The sequence below is a fragment of the Notamacropus eugenii genome, chromosome 4 (assembly GCF_028372415.1).
Source record: "Notamacropus eugenii isolate mMacEug1 chromosome 4, mMacEug1.pri_v2, whole genome shotgun sequence".
Taxonomy (NCBI): Eukaryota; Metazoa; Chordata; class Mammalia; order Diprotodontia; family Macropodidae; genus Notamacropus; species Notamacropus eugenii.
This window is the reverse complement of record NC_092875.1, coordinates 25,425,750-25,446,819: the sequence shown is the minus strand read 5'-3', so window position 1 is coordinate 25,446,819 and position 21,070 is coordinate 25,425,750. Positions and strand designations below refer to the sequence as shown.

Here is a 21,070-nt window from a genome sequence, read left to right as displayed (position 1 = left end):
ACACTGAGGGAAGGGGTAATCAGAATGCAAGGTTATTATGGGGAGGCAGAAGGAGAGAGAGGGGGAGAAAAATTGGAACTCAAAATTTTGTGGAAATGAATGTCGGAATCTAAAAATAAATAAATTTAAAAATAAATTAAAAGCAAAATACTTGCAACTACCTTATCTTAATACAGACCAGAACCTCCATTTCTGGGCTCTAGGCATTCTCTCTGGCCATCTCTCACGCCTGGAACCCTCTCCCCTTCCTCCACTCTAATTACTGCTCTCCCCAGCTTCCTTTAAACCTTTAAAATCTCACCTTATACAGGAAGCTTAATTCCAGGAATTATCTACTTATCTTTCTATTTATCCTGCATAGAGCTTGCATTGTATATATTGGTTTGCAGTGGTGGCTTTCTCACAGTGATGGCTCCAGAGGAGAAAGTGAGGTTGGCAACCTAGCATAGTCCTCCCTTCCTCACTTAAATCCAATTCATTTGCATGTCATGGTATCACCTTCATGATATCATGGTCCTCTTCCAGAACATAGGGAAAAAAACAACAATCTCTCCCCCATTAGATTTGAGCTCCTTGAGTGCTTAACACAGAGCCTAGCACAGAGGAGTGCTTAATAAATGTTCAATGACTGACTGCCTGAATGCCATGACATTTTGCAAAAAGACATGATTAAGAAATCCAGAAGACGAATATTCTCTGAAAGGCAGAAGGTCATAATGGCAAGAGATCTGACCAGGAAGCCAAGAAAACAAAAGGTTCAAATTCCATATAAGACCCCAATGGCCTACATGACTCTGGGCAAATAGCTGAACCTCTGGGGGCGTCCAGCAACTCTCCACAACTATTTTAATTACCGAGGACCTCTATCGACCTCTATCAGTGGGCAGAGTTTCTAGAAAGGGAACATGAGTTACCTACGCAAATAAAAATTACTGATTTCATCCACAGATACATATACATGTAAATTCCAGGTTCAGTCTTGATCGATATGTGTGCATGTGTTGGTGTGTACATGTGGTTGGGTGTATGTGTGTATTTTGCATATGCATGTATATATTTGTAATGTGTGTACTGTGTGTGTGAAGTGTATGAGTGTGAGTGTGTGTGAGCGTGTGTGTGTGTGTGTGTGTGTGTGTGTGTGTGCATGTGTGTGTGTGTGTGTAGGGACTAGACCTGAGATTTCATTGGTATAGGCAATTCCAAGGTGAGGAAACTCCCACTACTAATGCAGGTTAGCACCTCTTACACCACGGACCTTTGCAACTTACAGTTGCCAAGAGTTGCCTAAAACCCTGAGATACTTGTTTTTTGTTTGTCTGTCTGTTAGTTTTTTTCTCTTCCTGAGATTTAAATGTTTAAGTTCAAGAACTGACCCCAGAAAATACGACCTGCCAGTCTAAGAAAAAGGGTCAGGACACTCCAGGATGGCAAACATGCCATTTCTGCCCCACCTCTCTAATACCCACACCCAGAGCTTCCTGACTGAGGTGACTGACACCCCACCACAGACTCAGGGTCTCTGCTCCATCTTCTTTAGGGCTTGATCCAACTCTAACATCACCTGGATCAGGCAGATAAAGAAGTCTCCATGTGGCAAACAACCCTGGCATCTGCAATGGAGACTGTGTCTTCATCATTGCAGAAGTGCCACCCCTCCAAGGCCAGCTGGGACTCACCATCCACAGCAGAGATGCTTCTGGTCCACATCAAATTCTTCATCTCATGCTTACAGACTAGCAGCTGGAGGTCTGCTCCTGATCCATCAGGTCCCAGAAAGTGGCTAGCATGATGGCACCAGGCATGGCGATGTGGCACCTCAGGAAGCTCTGGAGCATGGAGGGCTAGGCCTGCTGTGGTCGCACTTCATCCAAATACCTTCAGCTGCTACAAGAAGGGCTCCTTGGTCTTTCTTGCAGGAAACACAGAGTTGGTCATGACCAGGTTCAGGCACTTGGAGCAGGATTAGCTGAAAGCTCCTCATACACCTGGAGATCTGACTTCACCATGCATAGCATCTTGTCTCCATCCTTTTCTCACAGTTGCTGGTGGATACTTTTGTCAATGTGCATAAGGTGCAGGGTGAGGGCAGTGGCTAGTGGGATGCACATCTGTTGGTCACCTCATACTGGCACATGGAACTCTCAAGCATGTCCTTGGATTCTGGATAGAAATCAAGATGCTAGCAGAGCCCCAGAGGGCCTCTTGGTTTTAGTGCATCATCACACTGGCAATTCCCACACTGCAATATGCAGCAACTAGCATTCAGCACTTCTACACACTTCTCTTGGTGAGCTCTGTGTTCTCCAGCACCCAGATGGCCTCGTAATAATCCCCAGTAGGAAGCAGAGATGGGACAGTTCCACAAGGCTACAGTAGAACCTTATGGATGAGCAGTGTAGACAAGGCCAGGCACTCTCTCAGGATCTCCACTACAAGTTGCATGCTGATAGTGGATTTGTCCACCAAGGAATGAAGCACAGTGAGGATGCTATGAGTACTCCAGATCTTAGAGTTAGAATAATGGCTGGCTGGCATGACTCTGTGGCCATCTTGCATGGCTGTTGGCTGAATGAGTGAAAATGGTAAATTAATTCATTGATGATATCCCACAACCACCAGCAGGATAGGTTAAGAGGAGTGATGCCCATCTGCACTGAGACTGTGGTGCTGCTACAGTGAAGGCCACCCCTGACTTGGGCACATACACACATGTAATCAAACTCCTTGCACAGAATCAGGAACATGGTACCAGTGTCAATTTGTGGGGGATAGCTTCAGCCTCTGGCCAGGGCGATTCTTGGTCCGGCAGTTGCTGCAGATCAAGGTCTTGCATGTCATGCACCTTATGTTTAATGACACTGTGAAGACCTGGTTGGCTTGCAGCTCAAATGCCTTTTAGTTGAAAAGGTCAGGAACAGTTTTGTGGAAACCAGAGATGAAGTCCCTGATCACTTCCATAAGCACCTGGTAGGTTGCATGCTGCTCATGCTGACATTCCTAAGTCAAGCCCTGCTCTGGAGCTTCTCCAAGCACATGGTCTTCTTCAGCAACGAAGAACAAACACACAATCCACACACACAGAGGCTATGTACAGGGATCACCCGCAGCCTCAGGCTCATGTTCCAGAGCTGGGAAGGACCCAGCAATGGGGTCAAAGAGCAAGTGAGCAGCCCAACACACTGAGAGAGGCTAAAAGACATGCCGTGCATCACATAGCCAAGATGTATCAGAGGCAGGACCAGACACAGCACATTCTGGATTTGAGGCCAGTTCTCTATCCACTATGCCAAGTTTCCTATATGCACATTATACATGTGTGCATTGTGTTATGTATATTTACGTGTACATACACGTGCACTATATTTTTGTTTACACGTATCTTGCACATGTGTGCCAATATAAGCTTGTATACAAATGAGGGTGCATGTATGCGTGTATATATATACGTATATTGTGCATGCGTGCATGTACACACTCATCTTTATTAGCATAAATCAGTATGAATAAAAGTATTATTGCACCAGCATCAATGTGATGAGACAACCAAAACACCCAAAACTGCTTATCTAAGGGGAAACTTCTGAGTGCTAACAGGACTACCAAAGTCTAAACATCAGAATTCTATGAACCACAGAAAGAAAATGCTCCAAGATGACAACACCCCAAGAAAGCACCCTGAAACTGCAAGGCAAGCACCCTAAAACGTCAGTAACCAAAAGAATACCATGGCCACTTGAGAAGACAAGAATGGTAAAGTCAAGACTCTGACGCGTCATGGGATCAGTAAGACCCCTTATGGCTTTGCAGCAGAGACAATCCCGATATCACAGCAAGATCCTGCAGGGAAAATGGGCAGCGAGATAATGGTGTGGGAGAAAGACACCTGGACTTGGGGCGAAAGGCACCAAGTGTCAGTCCTGGCTCGGACATTCAGTGTGTGTGACCACATACAGACACGTCGTTTGGTCTGTCTCTTTGGCTGGATCCCCCTCCGGATCACCCCCTCTCACTGTAGGTGTCCCTCAGGAGTCTGTCCTGGGTCTTCGCTTCTGTCTCCATAGTAAATCTCATCAGCTCCCATGCATTTCATTACCACAGAATCCAGTTTCAGCCTAATGTTTTTATGGTACATGAACCAATAACAATTTCTAGGCTACTCTTTAGAGTTTAAACCAGAAACTAAACAACTCAAGGATGAAACAAGCTACAAACTAAACAGGAACAATCTATTAAAGAAAGGGATCATTGCTAGGGAGGGTAAGCAAAGCTCCTGAGCAGCCAAACTCTTCATACGAAGCTATTTAAGTCTTAACTAAGCGACACGGCTCTAAATGAGGCTGCTTCTAAATGGGCTAACCTACAGAAGAGCTATTACAAGAAATGGGATAGTAATGCCAAGTTGGAAAATGGACTGAACTCACGACTCAAAACTCAACAACGAGTTCCTAAGAGAAAGTTCTAAAGGGCCTGTATAATATTCCACTAATTCTGCGAAATGTCAAGGAAAAAGGGACAAAATAGATAGTACATGCAAAATGATCATAACATGGAAACATATCAACATAAACAAAAACAGAACTCAGGTATAATCTATAGTTTAATATTTATTAAGTTTGCTTTTTTCTTATAAAATGAATACTCCTTTAATTCCCCCCCAAAAAACTATTTTATTATTTGGTCACATTCGACACCTAATAAATTCTATAAACATAAAAAGAACTAAAAATTAGCACTTATTTTAAAGTTTCATTAAATCCTACATGAAAAAAACCTGACACACCAGATTTTTAAAGCAGCCACCATGGGTCACAGATCTCCATATGCCAGGAATGTCACCATTTCATGTGCGAAATCTGCGCGGAGGTTTAAAACCCCTCAAGTGAAAACGTGTGCTGATACACACGTGGTAATCAGACAAAATAACCACAAGAAGACCAAACAACCATCCTCACATCAATAGTTATCTCAGTGAACTCCGGGGCTTGCAATCATCATTAACCAAGAGTCATATGATTCCTGAATGTTCTGCAATCTGGCATAATATTCTAACCCTGCACCCCAAGGCCTCAGCATACCACAGTCTGTACAGGAAAATGCCGTATACAGATAGAGAGCCTCCACCTAAGCATCACCGAACTAAACCAATTCCAAGAGAGGATAAAGACAAAGTCTAATCTCACCAGATAAAGATTCTCTTTGTCCTGAAATGCGTAATGTAACTGAGGGATCCAAGGACTTGCACTCCGAGATAATATGCTTCGTTCTTCTTCAAAAAATAAAACCTAAAGGAGAAAAAACACTTTTTAAGCACATTTTCAAAATGGACTTACCAAGGCTGTTCCTCTACCTTCCAGCACAGATACCTGCCCCGAATTCTAAAAAGATTTCACGGCCCTAAAATCAGAGGGGAGCCTGAGCAGATGACCACTCTAGACCTAGGATCCCACAACATGGCCTCACCATTCCTTCCAACCACTATTTTTTTTCCTTTTCTTAGTCAAGTTTCTTGAAACCATTGGCACTCTCCATCTCTTTTCCATCATCTACCTCTTTGTTTGATCCTAATAATCTGTCTTTTATTCAAATGTTTACTTAATGCACAGACATAAGATACTGTACATCTGGCACACACAAGGCATTCCAGCATCACCAGTCGACTGCCAAGGCTCTCCCTAAAATCAATCAGCCTTGTATATTCTACTAAACCTCCATTTATTACCCTCTATTACTTCACTCTTCTTGGCTAGAAGGGCAAGACTCACTTCAAGTCTTCGCATCTGTTTTTTAAATGAAATTTTCATTTGTTTTGATATCTTTTTTTTTTTACATTATCTTCATTCTGAATAGATCCCTCCTTTTTTCCCAGTAGCCCACAAAATTTAAAAGGAGAAAAAAGCAGTTCAGCAAAACCAACCAACACATCATCAACCAAGCCTGTAGCAAATGTAATGTTTCATAACTGGAGTTCCCCACCTGGTCAAAGAAGGAAGGGAGGTTCATTTTCTTATCTGTCATCTCATTGGTCACTCTAATTATAGATCATTCAGTTTTGTTCTGTTGTTTCCATTTAAACCGTTATGTTCACTGTAAACAGTTTTCCTGAATCTATTTATACACCTCTGTATCAATACATATCTTTCAATGTTTTTCTGAATTCTTTGTATTTATTATTTTTACAAGGGAATAATACTCCATTATATTCATGTACCACAATTTATTTAGCCATTGACCAGTAAATGGGAAGCTACTTTATTGCCAGAACTTGCTACCACAAAAAGAGCTGCTACAAACAGTTAGCATTTTTGGAACTCAAATGCAAAATTTTCTATTTATCCCTATTAAATTTCATTTTATTAGCTCCAACCCAAGGTGCTAGCCTTCTAAGTTCCTCTGCCGTCCTCTGCTATTCCACAGGCTAGCTATACCTTCTAATTCCATGTATCTGACAACCATGACACCTATGCTTTATCCAAGACAGATAAAAATAACACAGGACCAAAAACAGATCCCTAGGGTACATCACTCCAAACCACCTTCCAAGAGGACAGTAAGCCATTAATAACTCAACTGTCTCTGTCCAGCCAGCCTGTTCCAACACCATCATCTAAGTCAGAGGTACCAAACTCACAACTCCAGAACGCTGCCTAAAGTATGTTGAAATGTAACTGGGAAATGTTTAACAAAATAAGTAAGAACGCAACATAACAAACGCTCATTTGTGGTTTTCGAAGTCAATATGGAGCCTGCAAGGATCTGAAACCCACGTCTGTCCATCTTTTCCACACAAACAGCTCTTCCCCTATATTCACTCTCTTAGGAAATTAATCCACTGGTTTCAATTAGCCAACACCTGTATGTGGCTGACTCCCAAATCCAAGAAAACCCACTGACCATCTTCTCCATACAGAGCTACTCCCACCTGCCGACTTTCACACACTGTCTTCTTACCTGGAATGCCCTGCCCTCCCCAGTTCTCTCCCCTGGATCAAATCACTACAGACCTCATCAACCCAGCCGCCATTCATGTGTGCCCTCTGACACCAGCTCACTGATCATTCTTCCTTTGTATAAGGCAGTCAGTCAGCCATGAAGCTGTATCTTTGCGTTTATTTAGCTTTATACCTTTTTGCTTATGCTTTTCTATCATCCCACAAAGATTAGAAAAAAAAGGCTTAAGAATAGTCACCACATTTTCTACACGCTTTACAGCTTGCAAACAGGGCCAGGGCAGCACCTGGAACACAAAGCACACTTCAACCCTCCTGGCTAAAATACAAGGATCTCAACCTGCAAACAAGTTGGAACACTGCCTATTAATTTACTGAAATATCTGTCTATAGACAGCAGCTTTGTTTACAAAAACTACCAAAACAGAGAAGATACAGCTTTCTATCAAGCAAAAGATTACCTGGCCACAAAACAAACACAAATTATATTTAACTTCCCTAAATGCCTGTTAAACCTCACACACACACACCCAACAAACAAAAACAAATAATACCTAACTGAACTGACAAGACTTCTCTAGCTCTAAAGAAAATGGTTACATGAGTCATTTGTAACAACATCCCTTTTTCTAAAGGCCAAAGAGATTATATAATAAAATGAAATGACAGAGATGTTTATAAAGGACCCTAATGGACCTGTGGTCCTTGAAAATAGCTAAAGAATATTCAAGAAGAAATGAACTGAGAAAGCTTTTTGCCCACACAATTACACCTTAATCTAAGTTCTTGGGGCAAAATCTGCTTGGATGGTCTCAGGAACCATCACTGCATAACCATCGCTGTTATCAAACAAAAACTCTGCATAAAGAATGTCCACAGATGTAGTAAATTGGGAAAGAATTTTTACGGCTAACCTCGGGGATAAAGGCCTCATTTCTAGAATATATAGAGAACTGACTCAAATGTATAATCATGCAAGTCATTCCCCAGTTGATAAATGGTCAAAGGATATGAACAGGCAATTTTCAGAAGAAGAAATTAAAGATATCTATAATCATATGAAAAAATGCTCTAAATCACTATTGATTAGAGATGCAAATCAAAACAACTCTGAGGTACCACATCACACCTATAAGATTGGCAAACATGACAGAACAAGAAAATGATAAATGCTAGAGAGGATGTGGGAGAGGATGTGGAACACTAATTCATTGTTGGTGGAGCTGTGAGCTCATCCAACCATTCTGGAGAGCAATTTGGAACTATGCCCAAAGGGCTACAAAAATGTGCATACCCTTTGACCCAGCAATATTGCTACTAGGACTGTATCCCCAAGAGATCATAAAAATGGGAAAGGGTCCCACATGTACAAAAATATTTATGGCAGCATTCTTTGTGGTGGCCAGAAACTGGAAGTCAAGGGGATGCCCATCAATTGGGGAATGGCTGAATAAATTATGGTATATGAATGTAATGGAGTACTATTGTGCCATAAGAAATGATGAACAAGAAGACTTCAGAGAGGCCTGGAAGGACTTATATGATCTGATGCTGAGTGAAAGGAGCAGAACCAGGAGAACTTTGTGCACAGCAACAACCACAGTGTGCGAGAGTTTTTTCTGGTAGACTTGGAATTTCGTAATAATGCAAGAACTTATTAAAAAAAAAAATCCCAGTGGTGGTTTTCTAAGGCAAAATGCCTTCCACACTCAGAGAAAGAAATATGGAAGTCATTAGCAGAATGTAGCAGATCATGTTTGTGTGTGTGTGTGTCTTTGTGTATCATGTTTTGATTTGTTGTATGATTTCTTCCATTTATTTTGGTTTGACTACATAGCATGACTATAGTGAAAATGTACTCAATAGGAAAGTATGTGTGGAACCTATACAGAATTGTGTGCGGTCGTGGGGAGGGAGAGGGGTAGTGGGGGATAGTGGGGGGTAGGTGTGGTGGGGATAAAATCTCAACTGTATGGCAGTGATTGTAAAACATTAAAAAATAATAATAATAAAATTAAATTAAAAAAAAAAAGAATGTCCATACCTCTTCCCGGGCCAACAAAGGCCTTTTCTTCATCACCTTCATGGCGTAGATGTCCCCAGTGACTTTTTCTCTCACGACCTGCACTTCAGCAAAGTGACCACAGCCCACCAGACTTTTTACTTCAAAGTCTTTAGGACCAGGCTGGAGTTCCCGTAATTCAGCAATGGTCTCTGCATCTGCACAAGATGGAGTTGTTACTTCTAAATAAGCAAGCTGGCTGAAACAAATATCTCTTTATTAAAAGAGAAAGTGCTATAGGTGTTTCCAGGCTGTCACAAGATAGCCACTTTGCTTCCTCACCCAAGTCATGAATAAAATAAAGCACAGGAAATAAGCACAAAAGTGTTTTCATACGATGTTATGCTAAAACTACTCAATGTTCCCAGAATTCAAAAGAAGTTTCCATGGCAGCTATAAACTGAGCCCCACAGAGTCAGAAAATAGACAAGGAAGACACATCGAGCTTTTCCCTTTCTGCTGTAGACTGCAACACAACACTTAAAGCATGCTCACACCGGCCTTCTGTCCAGTTTAATGATATCACCGAAGAAATGCAGCTTCTACCAAGGCTTGTCTTTCACAGTAAGTCTCACTCTGCTTCAAGCTTCTCTCTACTCATGCTCACTAGTCCCAAAGTTTCGCCCTCCCTGAGTCACTCGCAATAATTCCTTCCTCTCTTTTTGGGGAGGGAGGAAGGGAGGGAAAAGAGAAACCCTTATTCCAAGCCACCATTATTTGCAACACATGAATTGGCTAGCAGATATCTCTACTCACTGACATCTATCTCTTCCCTAAACATATCCCTAATTCTTTCCCTGAGTCTAGTCTTTTAGCGTGAGATTGAAAACATCCATGGTGAAGCTTAAAGCTACCATATAGCCTAGCCATTTCGGTACATCCTTAACCAGAATGCACAGCCACAGAAGTGTCCTTCCTTCTTTTTGCTCCTGACTGCTGTCACTTTACTATCCCAACAGCCCAAATCGCCAGACACCAGAGCTGGGGTCTGGGTACTGCTGAGGTGGACACCACGCAGGGGCTTCCCCTGAGATGCCACCCCTCACACTCAGATGGGGTTCCAGGCTCTGCTCAAACTCAAGCACAAAGAAAGGGAAAGATGAGGCGAATGAGGAAGGAGCCTGCCACCTGCCCCATGCGAATGGTCCCAGAAGTGCCTTGGTCACACTGGTGCAGGTCCCCTATTGGGCCCCTCCTTCTGAAGGCTGTCAAAGAGCCTGAAATGGGTCTTCATCTGAAGTCCAAAACCAGTGCCCCATGCTAACATACTACATTTTTTTCCTTTAGTTTTTCATTCCTTGGAAGTAAAAAAACAAAAAACTTTTTAGTGCCTAAATGTTGGGGCTGGCTCCCAGAAGAAATTCTATCAGGGAAGCCTTGCTCTATCAGTGCCCCCAGTAAGCTAAGCTAAGCTAGCTAGAGTACACAGTGGGCACCTGTTGAGTGTACATTCACAAGGTTAGTTCTCAATTAGCTGCACTAAAGAAGGGAGGCAGTAACATGAATAATCAAAACAATAGATACTTCCAAATCAGTACTACTGGATCTTGGAACAGTGTATCAAGTTTGGGGGTGCAGATTCTGGTCCTCCTTCCAACTCAAAAGCGCTGAGGATTCACTTCTACACCTCCTGACTACAACTTCAACTCCGGCCAGCCATCCTGCACACACTTGAGCTTAGTCACAAAGACAACCAAGCAGGTTTATGCGCCTGCACCAGAATGAACACATAACTACTAGAAAAAATAACTCAAAAGGACTTGTACTCATGGTGAATCAGAGTACTCTCTTCTGCAGACAACACCGTGAGCGTGGTTAACCGCTGCACCAGAAATACTAGAACACAACACTTCCATAAGCCAAATCCAAATCTATGTGATATTTGGGAAGGCCATGTCACTTCTATGGGCAAAACTTTGACCTTTTGTTCATAATCATAAAACCACACCATCCTAATGACCCAAGTTCCTTTCAGATCAAAGCTTTGCGTTCTGCATTATACTCCCTAAGATATACATCCTTGCAGTTTTTTTCAGTTGAACCTGATTTGATCATTGACTGCCCATAATGACAACCTCTCTTCCATACAGGACAAAGTCATAAATGCCCAAGTCTAAAGGAACTTGGCTCTGATTCAAGGCTGTTGGCTTCACAGGACAGCCAACAGCTTTTCCCCACAAAGCCAGTGTCCTTTCAGGACTCAGAGGGCTCCCCTAAACCCTGCCCAAACTTACCTCTCTTCACAAAAAGCTTCTTTACACAGTTAAAGTTAACAAGCTAAAATAGCAAAAATAAGCCAAGTATAATCAGACACTTGATAATTGCTCTATATACTCCTAGTTTTTTCCAGAGGTTCCAGAACTCTACCATCAATACCCCCAAACTCTTATAAGTCATGCTAAGAATGGGTATAACCTCAAGGTTCTGTCCTCTACACCTTTTCTCCTGGTGATGCCATTCCTTCCCTTGGGTTCAATTATCTATCATATACAATCTCCAGTCTAGACACAGAGAGCCCTAATCTGTCATCTGAGCTTCATCACCAGCTGCCTGGTGGAGCTCTAGAGCTGAATGACGCTTAGACATCTCCAAGTGGACGTACACCAAACAGAACTTGCTAGCTTTGTCCCCAAACCCTGCACTCCTCTGAATTTCCCTATTACTAGTCATCCTTCCGGGCATCCAGGTTCACAGCCTTGGCGTCATCCTCAAATTCTCACTCACTGGAGAGAAACAATCATTTGCCAAATCTTATTTCTACTTTCACACCCACTCTTCTCTGTGTCATTTTTTCTGAACCACAACCCCACTTCAGGTCCCTGTCATTCTCTCTTGCCTGGACTATCATGATAGCCCATTGAATGCTCTCCCTGCCTCACTCCAACCTCCACCAAGATTCCAAAGAACCCTTTCCCAAAGCATCGGTGTGCACTTGTTACCTCTACCCAATAAATTCCAGTGGTTCTCTATTACCTCTAGGATCACAAACTTCTCGGCTTTTTATGTTCATCCCTCCCCAATGTGGTCCCTTCTCTAGCTTTCCCTCTCTATCTTACATTTTCCTTCTTCCCACATCCTCTGTAACAGAGCTAACTGGCTCATGAAGGCTGATCTATCTCTTCCCTCCTCCATACTCTTGCATTGGCTGCCCCATTACAGTATTTCTTACATTGTGGGTATTTAAATGCTATAAACCAGTCAATCAACAAGCATTCAAAGAACAATCAAATGCCTGGAATGTACTTAGAGGATCACAGAACTCAAGGTGGAAGAGACCTTGGCAATCACTGAGGACCAAAGAGACTAAGTGATTTTCCCAGAATCACGCTGCTACTAAGTGTGGCAGACAGAATTAGAAGATAGGCCTTCTTGACTCCACATCCGGTGCTCTATCCACCACACACCATGCCACCTCTACTCTTCCCATAAATGTCTCTGAGAATCGCTGGCTTCCTTTGAGACACAAAGGCCACATTCTACACGAAGCCGTTCCTGACTCACCTAGCTGTCAGCACCCTCCTTCCCCAAACAACCTTTTATTCATTTTGCATAAGTTCCATATATATTTATAGATATATGTGTTACCTCCAGTTAGAAAGCAAGCTTCCTGAAGGTAGGGACTGCTTTGCTTTTGTCTTTTGTATCCTCAGCAAGGTGATCAACACATAGTTGGTATTTGAGAAATGCTTGTTGATTGACTGGTTTATGGCATTTAAATACCCACAATGTAAGAAACACTGTAATGGAGATGGAGAAATACAAACAGACACAATCCAAATGCCTATAACAAAGAAATGCCTTCCCAGATCGATCCTTTGACACATGCGGGTAAGTATCAATACAATCAGTTGCTGTCTCCTTCACTCACCCTGCACTGCCTTTTCTGTTCAAGTTCAAAACTGGGAACACCCAGAAATTTATTCGAACAATTTGAGAGAAGACTAAATGTTACCCTTTCGATATTCACATTAGCCATCCTGGGCTGAAATGCTAAAGACACCCCCCCCACACACACACACACACACACCCCCTCTAAGATGTCTGTTCTTGTCACTAGTCCCTTCTGCTGTCACCAGGCTAGACTTAGAGGACCTGAGTGGCCTTTGATTCAATGTGGATGAAAAGCTCAAAACTAATAAAGGCTGCCAAGAGTAACAGCAGGGAACCAAGATCCAGATACTCACAAAATTCTTCCTCTCACCCTACTCCTACCCTCCCATTTTAGAACAAAAATATCTAAGAGAGGGGTGGAGGTGGGGAAAATTATGTGAATAAAGACAGTACCCAAATAACCAAAAATACAGTTCTAAAACCAAGGATAATTAGCCAATTTAAGGACAATTTTGAAATTAATTCTAACAAAGAAAAAGTACCCCAAACTTACACTTTCTGACAAAGTTGTTCACATGCTTAATCTTCATTAGGGCAGGACTGTTGCACTCCTCAAAGAAAACAAAAAGGGCATCCAGGATCCCCTCACGGGAGAGAGGAGACATCTGCTGTTGAGTCATGAAGCGTGTTTTACCCTAAAAACAGCAAACAACAGATGGGTTACTAGTCAATAATGAAAAGCATGGATCAATAACATCCCCATAAAGTAAATTACACAGCATCAACAAAAGATAACTGTATGTGCCATGCTCTTGAAAACACCAATAGTCATCACATTCAGAAAGACAAGTGAAGGCAGAAGTAAATGTAAGTGATGAAACTGTATTTCTGAAACCAAGACCTGCGGCAGAACACAGCGTCCAAACTGCTCTCCAACTGCTTCTGACCGTAAATGTAGCATTCTACCTTGGACCCAACATCCTCCTATGCACATCTCTTTGATCTCTCCAGCAGTAATGACTACTTTTCTCACATAGACAAGATCCTAGAGACTTTATCAATGCAATTTCTTCTCACAGCCTAAGAAACAGAATGACCAGAGGGCCACCATGCTTGCAGGTTTGGCTATGGTTCTGCCAGGGATTCATCTGGTCACAGAGCAACTCAATATAATGGAAAGAGAACTGGAGTTAGAGGCAGGGCACCTTGACTCAAATTCTGGCCTCATTGTTTACTGTTGGTGATCAAAGGCAGGGCATTTAACCTGTCTGGGCCTCAGTTTCCTTATCTACAAAAAAGAAAGGATTAAAGGATGGTTCATTCCAACTCTAAATCTATGATCCCTCCTCTGCCTCAGTTATCCTGCCTGGCTAGAGCTGAGAATCTTAATCTATTTTCACGCCTCAGACCTCTTTGGCAGTGAAGCCTATGGACTCAAGAAAACGTTGGCAAATGCATAAAATAAGACATGGGATTACAAAGGAAACTAATTCTATAGAAATAAAGTTTTCAAATATTTTGAAAAAACAAGTTCATGGGTCTCAGGTCAACAGCCCCTGGCCTAGAGCTTCTTACAAGAAGAGTCCTACATAAAGTTAAGGTAACATTACAGACCTGAGGTTCCCTCTTAAAGAACTTGGTAGAACACTGGAATTCCTATGCTCTACCTCAACCTCATTAAACAAAAGTTTCATGTAGAGGAATAACATTTTTTCTTATTAATGTAAAACAATGTCAAACACTTTGCTTACAAACATAAAATACAACAGAGGGTGAGAACCAGAAGAAGAAATTGGAAAATGAACCAGGATGATACAACAAAGGTTTCAATATTGTCCTAAACTCTCCTGATGGAACACATAATCACAAAGGATATAAAATATTTGAAAATAAATGTGGAATTCTTTCAAAATCTGTTCTTCACTTCTAGGGATTTTATAAACTGAATGGGAGCCTGTGTGCTACAGTAGATGGAGAACCTGCTTCAGAGGTAGGAAGATAAGTTCAAACTCCATTTATCTAATCAGTCAATAGTTAAACTAGGAAGTTGCATGAAGGCTGTTCCTTAATCATATTGTCACATTCTTAAATCCCTACTCCTTTCTCCAATGATTTAGCCATTCCTCCCAGCTTTACGTTTTCTGCAAATTTAGGCCCTCATTGAAGCGTTCTTCCAAGTCACTGATCAAAAATGCCCAGCACAGATCCAGGAGCCCTCCACCTAAGACCGCTTTCCAAGCTGACATTGAGCCATCAATGACTTTTGAGTCCAAATTTTCAACCAGTTCCAAATCTACCTAATATTCCATCATCTAGCTCCAATCCCTCCATCTCATCTGCAAGAGATACAAGAAGAGCTCAAAAAAAACTGCCTTTTTTTAATTGTTGTTTAGTCATTGTTCAATCATATCCAACAATTCATGACCCCATTTGGTGTTTTCTTGGCAGAGACACCAGAGTAGTTTGCCATTTCCCTCTCCAGGTCATTTTACAGATGAGGAAACAGAGACAAACAGGGTGAAGTGACTCACCCAGGGTCACACAGCTAGTAAGTATCATGAGCTTAGATTTAAACTCAGGTCTTCCTGACTCCAGGCTCAGTCTGGGGGCATTCTATCCACTGCACCACCTAGCTGCCCTGTCAAATGTCAAATGAAGCCTTCCCTTCATCTTCCAGTCTAGTAAGTCTGTTAAAAAAGGAAAAGAGATGTCTGGCAGGAGCTGCTCTTGATGAAGATGGTTCTTTGTAATCACTCTTCTTTCTTCTAAATGCTAATTACTCCTTTAATAATAATGATACCTTCCAGAATATAAGAGGAATCAAAATCGAATTCACTGGCCCATGGTTTCCAGACTCCCTTCGCTTCCCTTGTTTCAAAAATGGACTGTTCACTCTTCTCCAGCCTTGTTCAACCTCTCCAGCTGGCTCTGCAATTCCATCTGCCAAGTTTTTTAGCACCAAGCACAGTTGGTTGGAGCCAGGTGACCAGAAATCACCCATGGCAGCTAAGGTCTCTCTTAGGATCTTGAGTATCAACTTGCCAGTAGCTTTTTGTTTTGTCCTTTTCAGTCCAAAAATCACTCAAAAAGAGAAACAAGCAAAACCCGCAGCAAGCATCTCTATCATCTCTCGTTCATTTTCATTTCCTCCCCGGCCCTGAAACCAACAATGACCCTATTCCTCACAGAACAAAGCCACACTTTTCTGTTCACCTGGTCACCTGTCCTGTTATAATCTTCTACAAGAAGAAGAAAGGAAGGAGACAAGAACTGCTTAAGTTCCTACTATATTCCAGGTACTACGCTAAGTGCTTTACAAATATTATCTTACAATCCTAGGAGGCAGATGATGTTATTATCCTTATATTACAGTCGAGGAAACTGAGGCAGAGAGAAGTCAAGTGACTTGCCCAGGTCACAAAGCTAGTTAAGTGTCTGAGGCTGATTCCAACTCAGCTCTTCCTGATTCCAGGCCCAGGGCTCTATCCACTGCAACACCTAGCTGCCTCTCCACATATTTTTAAAACACATGTTGGTCAGTGAATTCCCTATACATTCTCTTTGGTCTCTTTAGACAACTCTCCCTTTCGGACTTCAGGAGACTTTCTTTTTGTGCTTCCAGTGTGTTATTCTTGTGGGCTCCCCATACCTCCTGGGCAGATTTCCCCTGCAGAATCTTAGCCGCTGGGGCCCTATGTATCCTATCTAGAAATCCTTTGAAACATGCTCTCATGAAAACTAGGATGCATCACATGTCTACATTACTCCCAAGTTCCTTTCATTTCTACCCCTGTTCTTATTTATTGATGAGAATGAGAATTCTTATGCTAAAGACATCACAGACTCAGTCACTGCCTCTGGGCATCCCTACTCCAAGGATCTTTCATGACTTTGGAGATTCATCCCACTGGCATGAATCACAACCTCTCTGCAACTGACCAGGAGGTCTTCAAGAGTAGCTAAAGCTTAAAAATTCATCATCCTTTGGTCAGCCTGGTAATGACAGTCTCCCATTAGCTAGGCAAATCATCAGAGAGCAGTAGTCCTTCCTGGGCCTCTCCTAGAAGCCTTTGTAGCTTGGGAAGCTCGGTGAGAGCTTGGGCTCAAAAAGCTGCCTCCATGCCATAAGACATCAGGATAGAACTTCAATACTCTATATACAGAGAGTCCACATAAACACCTTACTAAGGGTGTTTAGTATTTCATTAAACATACTGGTACTTTTAAACACAATTACTTACTGTACAAAGGTCTCTACTTTCAAAGAACGTGTTTTTTTGAACAAATCAGTAAAAGCTCTTATTATTTAGGCTTTTGGCCAGTACACGGAAATGACATCACAAACACGCCAATGATGTTCATTAAAACAAGATTCTACCTACATTAATTATCCTAAGGTACTATGCACCCTTTGTACAGCAGGACAGACAAATTCTTACACAGGCATTTATAAAGTGTTAGAAATGATACAAGGAACTCATTTTAGGAGCAAATTCAAAATATAATCTTTGTTCATACATTAAAAATTTGTAGCTACAATTACTCCCATTACATATCTAGACCCACTGTTCATTCTTAGAAATACAGGATCTAAAAATGACCCTTAAGGATAACCTAGGCCAATCTCCTTATTTTACAGAGGAGACAGAAATGAGAAGTGGTTAATCCAAGATCAAACAAATAAATCAGAGTCAAAATTTGAACTCAAGCTTCTGTCTTCTAATCCAGTGCTGAGACACATCACTTTCTCCTTCCTTTCAAAATAATAAAAAGACCTAGTCACATTTTTTTGGTGAGCAAGACTAGCCTCATAATCTCCACTTTACTAAAGAATAAACTAAGGCCCAGAGGAAGGGCATCATTTGCTCAGTCATTCAGCTCATTAATTTTCAGGTCTAGAACTAGAAGTCCAGGCTCCAGATTCCAAGTCCTGCACTCTTCCCATGAGCCCACAAGGCCATGACTCCTAGATGAGAGAAGCATGGCCAATGGACCTCTGACAAAAATGGAGATCACCAAGTGGAGCACTTGAGGTCTTACCTGGAAAAGAAGATTCAGCCTGGAGGCCCGGCTACTGATGGGCTCGGGTACACTTGGGGCCAATGGGCTACGCACACCATACTTAAACTTCAGCATCTCCTGAAGAACAGATAGATTTTAAGACTAACAGACATGGACCTTAGTAGTTCACAGGATTCATATCTGTAAGAGACTGAGTATCAGAGCCAGAAGGTTTCTTAGAGCACAGCATGGCAGGTACAAAACAAAGAATGCCAGCATGGGGAAGTTAACGTTTAGAAAGAGAATGACAAAGCTGGAAGGAACCTTGAGAACCTAGAACATCCAAGTTGAGAGGGACCTTGGAAGAATGAATGTGAAGGCTGCCCCTCCCCCAGCCTCTCAGCTAAGACCCTTGTCTCATACTTTACAGAAAAAATGGAGGCTGTTTGCCTTGGGCAGCCTCTTCTCCCCTCTTCCTGTTCTCTTATCACTCACATACCTTCCACTCTTTCCTCCTCCATCCCTGTCTTAAATGAAGTGGTCTTATTCCTTACCAAAGCTAACCCCTCTACCTATTCAAGTGACCCCCTTCCATCCCATCTCTTCCAAGAGATTCCCTCCTCCAGCACCCTCACACTTTCACTTTCTCCTCTCTAGTGGTTTCTTCCCCACTATCTACAAACATACCCACATGTGCCCTATCCTGAAAAAATCCTCACTTGATCATTCCAGCCCCAATAACTATCACCACAGATAGCTCTTCTGTCCTTTGTAGCTAAACTCTTCCAAAAGACTATTATTAAAGCCCTTCTCTCCTCCTACTCTCTTCTTAACCCCTTAGAGTCTGGCTTCTGAAGTCATCATTCCACCAGTACTGCTCTCTCCAAAGTAACCAGTGATCTCTTGGCTGCCAAATCCAATGGCCTTTTCTCAATCCTCATTCTCCTTGACCCCTCAGCAGCCTCTGACACTGTCCATCACTTTCTCTTTCTCTCTCTCTGCTAAGATTCCAAGACAACACTCTCTCCTGTTCTCCTACCTCTCTGACAGCACTCCTCTGTCTCCTCTGCTGAATCCTTCTCCAGATCACACCTTCTGAGCATAGGTGTCCCACAGGGCTCTGTCCTAGGCCCTCTTCTCCCTCTATATGACTTCACTTGGTGATCTCATCAGCTCCCATGGATTGAATTACCATCTCTGATGATTCTCAAATCCACCTATCCTGCTCCAACCTCTCTCCTGAGCTCCAATTTCCCACCTCCAACTATCTTTCAGTCACCTCCAAATGTTTACTGATAGACATCTGAAACTCAGCATGTCCAAAACTGAACTCACTACCTTTCTCCCTAAACACACCCCTTTGACCTTACCTATTACTGTCAAGGGCATCATCATCCTCCCATCTCTCAGGCTCAAATCTTAGAGGAGCATCCTAGACTTCTCACTGTCTCTCACCCCACCCCACCCATATCCAAGCTGTTGCCAAGACCTGCTGATTTCACCTTGGTAACATGATACAGCAGATAAAGAGGTGGGCCTGGAGTCAGGAAGACCTGAGTTCAAATCCAGCCTCAGACACTTTCTCGCTATGTGACCCTGGGCAAGTCACTTAACCTTGTTGCCCAGTTTCCTCCTCTGCAAAACGAGCTGAAGAAAGAAATGGCAAACCACTCCAATATCTCTGCCAAAAAAACCCCCCAAAGTCAGACACAACTGAAACAACTGAACAACAAAAAATCTCTGGAACATACCTTCCCTTCTCTGACACTTTCACCCTCTGGGGCAGTATTCCCCCATACCTAGACTACTCTAATAGCCAACTGATGGGTCTGCCTGCCTGTCCATCCTACATTCAACCACCAGTTATTTTCATAAAAGCATAGAGTGAACCATGTCATCTTCTAATCAAATTCTAACGCCTCAAAGATCAAATACAAAATTCAGCGTGCCATCAAAGCCCTTCAAAACTTCGTCCCCTCCTACCTTTCCAGAGTTCTTACAACTTACACCTTCTTACAGTTCCAGGCCACGTACTCCTTGATCCAGTGACACTGGTCTGCTTCGGCTGCCCCTCTAATTTTCTATGGGAAGCCTTTGCAAGCCCCCACGAATTCTAAGGCTTTCCCCTGTGGTGATTATTTCCTACGGATTCTGTATATGGCTTGCTTTGTATATATTCGTTTGAATGTCTCCCTCGTTAAAACGTGGGTTCCTGGAGGACAGAAACTTTTCTTAACTCTTTTTTCATACCCAGAGCTTAGCACAGTACCTGGCACACAGAAGATGCTTTTAAAATGATCATAATAGAACTGAGAGGTGCCTTAGAGCAAGGGGTTCAGGGCTGGGAGGGGCCTCAGAGCAGGGGGTGTCTGTCACGGCTGGGAGGGGCCTCAGAGCAGGGGGTGTCACGGCTGGGAGGGGCCTCAGAGCAGGGGGTGTCACGGCTGGGAGGGGCCTCAGAGCAGGGGGTGTCACGGCTGGGAGGGGCCTCAGAGCAGGGGGTGTCACGGCTGGGAGGGGCCTCAGAGCAGGGGGTGTCACGGCTGGGAGGGGCCTCAGAGCAGGGGGTGTCACGGCTGGGAGGGGCCTCAGAGCAGGGGGTGTCACGGCTGGGAGGGGCCTTAGAACAGGGGATGTCAGTGCAGGCGCAGGGGACTCAAAAAAACTCCCCCCCCCCCCCCCCGCCCCATTTCCCCCACACTCCCCGGAGACCCCGCCCCTTCTCTCTGCCCCGCCCCCGTTCCCGCCTCGGGCAACTCTGGGCAAAGATGATTGGGGGGAGGGCGGGAGAGCAAAGCGCATGCGCACTCCTCCTCTACCCCCCCCCCCTCCACCTTTCTCCTCAGACACCTGGGGGATGCCCTGTCCTCACCCCAAGCCCGGGAAAAGGGAGGCCTGGCAAAACTGGGGCAAGGAAGGCTCCTTCTCGCCTGCGCAAAGAGAAGAAACAATTTGGGCGAGCAGGGAGCCTGTACTCACTGTCCACGCACTCCTACGCCTCGTCGCACCGCACTGAGAAAACCCCACCCTCCTCCGTCCCGCCTCAGCGTTTGAATTGCGAGGCGGAGCGGACCACCAGCCCGGGGGAGGGGTAAGCGCGCCTCTTCTTCGCCTTGTCCAATCATTTCTCCTTATCTTCTTGATCGACGTCTCATGAGGCCCCGCCTCCGTCCTTTGCCGGCCCAATGGAAACTCCTGAAGTTGTAAAAGGGAGGAGCCAATCACTTTA

The 21,070-nt window shown here is 43.4% G+C and overlaps 1 protein-coding gene across 1 annotated transcript in view; it reads right to left on the bottom strand.

Moving 5' to 3' along the window:
- The window catches only part of CIT (citron rho-interacting serine/threonine kinase), a 159,050-nt gene extending 138,035 nt beyond the window's left edge, over positions 1 to 21,015 (bottom strand). Inside the window, exons 1-5 of the mRNA XM_072600295.1 lie at positions 20,821 to 21,015; positions 17,881 to 17,979; positions 13,394 to 13,535; positions 8,992 to 9,167; positions 5,181 to 5,282 (exon numbers count right to left, since the gene is read on the bottom strand). Of these exons, the coding sequence (XP_072456396.1) occupies positions 5,181 to 5,282; positions 8,992 to 9,167; positions 13,394 to 13,535; positions 17,881 to 17,976 (516 nt within the window). The 5' untranslated portion in view covers positions 17,977 to 17,979; positions 20,821 to 21,015. The remainder of the gene's footprint in view (positions 1 to 5,180; positions 5,283 to 8,991; positions 9,168 to 13,393; positions 13,536 to 17,880; positions 17,980 to 20,820) is intronic.
- Between the last annotated feature and the right edge of the window lie 55 nt (positions 21,016 to 21,070).